Source organism: Octopus bimaculoides, chromosome 29, assembly GCF_001194135.2.
Source record: "Octopus bimaculoides isolate UCB-OBI-ISO-001 chromosome 29, ASM119413v2, whole genome shotgun sequence".
Taxonomy (NCBI): Eukaryota; Metazoa; Mollusca; class Cephalopoda; order Octopoda; family Octopodidae; genus Octopus; species Octopus bimaculoides.
Window position 1 is genome coordinate 2,421,527 of NC_069009.1, and position 3,425 is coordinate 2,424,951.

A 3,425-nucleotide genomic window follows, 5' to 3' on the forward strand; every position below is an offset into this window, starting at 1 on the left:
CGATCTATATATAAGTATATATGGATAATAACAACAAATGGAGCAAAACGCATGTCGATGAAAGTTCCTTTAATTCCTTTACTTGTTTCAGTCATTTGACTGTGGCCATGCTGGAGCACTGCCTTTTAGCTGAAGAAATCGACCTCTGGAATTAAAGGAACTTTCATCGACATGTGTTTTGCTCCATTTGTTGTTATTATCCATATATTCTCAAAATGTATCAAGTTAACTCGGTATATCAACCTGTAAATTGGCTGGGATATCTTGTTTTTTGGTGTAATTTTGCTACCCCTCGTAACTATTAACGTATTCAAATTATCAAAAGTTTTAATAACTGAGATAATATTAATATACATAAAATAATATATAAGTATATATGTATACACACACTCAAATAACCACCTGTTGACCTTCTACCTACACTGTCTATAGCGTCCACTTACCAGTCCTGCTACTATTTTCTTCCGCTACGTCATACACACACAAACACACTAACAGATAAACCACCAAACCATGCACACACACACACACACACACATACATACGCACACACGTTCTGTTATCTCACACACACTCGCAGACTTCCGCACACGCACAGATATTCATCTCCCTTTTTCACTCTCCTGTCTTAGAAAGAACTTTTCCCCCACCACCTCCTCTTCCGGTCTTTTCATAATGTAACCTCGTGGGCATCGGTACCATTTTCCTCTTTCTCCGTTCTTCCATTCTCCGAACTTTCCATCTTTCCGACGAAGGGCTACGCCCGAAACGTCATACACTCTCTCTTTCCTTTCCTGAGCGTCCAATAATACTATCCATATCACGTCCTCACTTTGTTGTTTTTTTGTTTTTTTGTTATTGTTTTTTTTAACTATATATATATATATATATATATATATATATATATACATACACACACACACAAACATACACATATACACTCCTATACAGTATTCTTGTACATACTACTCTTCTGTATATATGACTATCTATATCTGTCTGATACCGAATCCACTCTTACCCACCCTTACTGAATTTCCCAGAATGTAAACAATGAGCATAAATATGAAAGAAAATGGACAAACAAGAAATATTATAAACCCTGCTTTGGTCACTCACTTGGTATGCAATGAGGTAGTTCAGTGGCCTGAAGCCATGAAACGTCCAATTTTCTCTTTGTGCAGGTTCCGCTAGTCATTAGGTAGATGTCTCCCTGCAAGTAAAAGGTTGATATGTTGTAGAATTTTATTTAGTAAGGTTCTGTCACACATCACATGTTGTCAGCCACCAGCATCGACACCGCCATCACCATTATTATTATCACCTCCATTGCTATCACACACACACACACACACACACACACACATTCACACACATATATATATCATCATCATCATTTAATGTCTATTTTCCAAACGGGCATGGGTTGGACAGTTTGACCACAGCTGGCAAACCAGAGGGTTGCACCAGGTTCCATGTCTGTTTTGGTTTGGCTTCTACGACTGGATGCCCTTCATCACGCTAACCACTTTACAGAGTGTGTTGGATGCTTTTAACATAGCACAGTCTCAATTTCTTCATTATCAACGACTGTAACTCTGTCAGAAGGTCAAAATTTTTGGTTCTAAACCTAGTAATTCATTTACAAACACTACTTTCAGCAATGACACCATCTTCATAAACATCACATATCTTCTTTGCTGTTTGTGCAGCGTTTTTACTTTTCCAGAAACAAAAGATCATTAGATAACAAAAATGTATTTCATTTTCAATTTTATCATAGGACAACGATTATGATGCTGATGATGATGAGTAAAAACCTTCCCACTCACCGATTTCACATCGATGTGGACGCTGGTCAAGGAGTAGGTGTCAGGGAACTCGTCCATGGTGAGGTTGTAAAATGCGGAGTGGATGCCAAGAGAGTAGTTGTAGTAGAGTTCAGCCTCACCCTGAAATAAACAATTAAAAACATCATCATTAGACAATAGCTTTGCATCAGGGACATTCATTAGCTGTAGGGTAACACGCACTAACACAATACGTCACTTACATATTTACGAGGGGGTACTGAAAAGTTCTTGATTTTAAGGGTGTCGTGAAAGGCCTGGTTGGAGGCCCAACCTTCTGAGTTCTTTTATAGAGCTTAGGAAATCCAAAGGACTGCTGCAATGAGTGTGTGAATCTGAGAGTGGAATATGTTGAATAAAATCATAATTGACTGATCCTCCTGTATTTTCTTTTACCCCAGCCCCACCTCATACATACATGCATACATATATATACATACATACATATGCAAGGGGCTCCAGAAAGTTCCTGGCTTTAAAGGTATCACAAAAGGCCTGGTTGGAGGCCCAACTGTCCAAGTTCTTTTACAGAGTTTAGATAAACTGAAGGACTGCTGCAATGTGGTGACTATCTTGGATAAAATCATAATTAACGGATCCTCCTGTATTTTCTTTGACCTAAAAACTTTTCAGCACCCCTTCTTTCTTTCTTCTTTTTTCTCTCTTCTCCCACTATTCTATCTTTTTACTCTGTCGTTTTCTCCTTTCCTTTCTCTTATTCTTTTACCTCTTCTTCTCCCACTATTCTAAGTGCTCTTGATAGGGAAATGTCTAAAACATTAAAGGTATTTAGACATTTAATAAGAGCATTTATATACTATATTATAAAATAAAAGCAAGAAAATTACATCAAGATATACATTCATGTATAAATATATAAAGTATGATTATTTAAAGAAGTTTATAAGTTTAAAATATCTTACGATCATTTCATGAATGTATTACCCGTAGAAATGGAATCTAAAATCATTATTAGGTAATACATCCACTGGTCAGAGAGAAAGAGGGTGAATTTCCGTGTGGTCATTCAAATGCTATTTAATAATATATGAAAAAGATGTTGTTTAAAAAGTTATTGGCATAGATGTGCGTTGGTATAATCATGTGTTAAAAATTTTGAAGAAATTATATATATCCATGACAAGTGGATGTATTACTTAATAATGATTATTAATTTTAGATTCCATTTCTAAGGCTAATACATTCATGAAACGATCATAAGATATTTTAAACTATTAAACTTTTTAAATAATCATACTTTATATATTTATACATCTATCTATTAATACAATATTATTTTGGATGTATATCTTCTGTGATGATTTTTTGACGTAATTTTCCTATCTCATTTCATAATATAATATAACATATATACATATATATATATATATACATACATATATATATATATATATATATATATATATAAAGTGTAGTATATTGCCACTTAAGTGTGGCTGACCCCTAGGGGTGGATGTTACTGTTGCTTTTAGCCCCAGGAGGACATCTCCTCCAGCTGGCTTATCGACACACGACTGTGTCCTGTTTGCCAAGGGAGTTATCCCTCTCACCACG

The 3,425-nt window shown here is 35.5% G+C and overlaps 1 protein-coding gene across 1 annotated transcript in view; it reads right to left on the reverse strand.

Moving 5' to 3' along the window:
• The window catches only part of LOC106879679 (uncharacterized), a 9,413-nt gene that overhangs the window by 3,976 nt on the left and 2,012 nt on the right, over positions 1-3,425 (reverse strand). Inside the window, exons 2-3 of the mRNA XM_014929354.2 lie at positions 1,833-1,952; positions 1,120-1,213 (exon numbers count right to left, since the gene is read on the reverse strand). Coding sequence (XP_014784840.1) covers positions 1,120-1,213; positions 1,833-1,952 — 214 coding nt within the window. The remainder of the gene's footprint in view (positions 1-1,119; positions 1,214-1,832; positions 1,953-3,425) is intronic.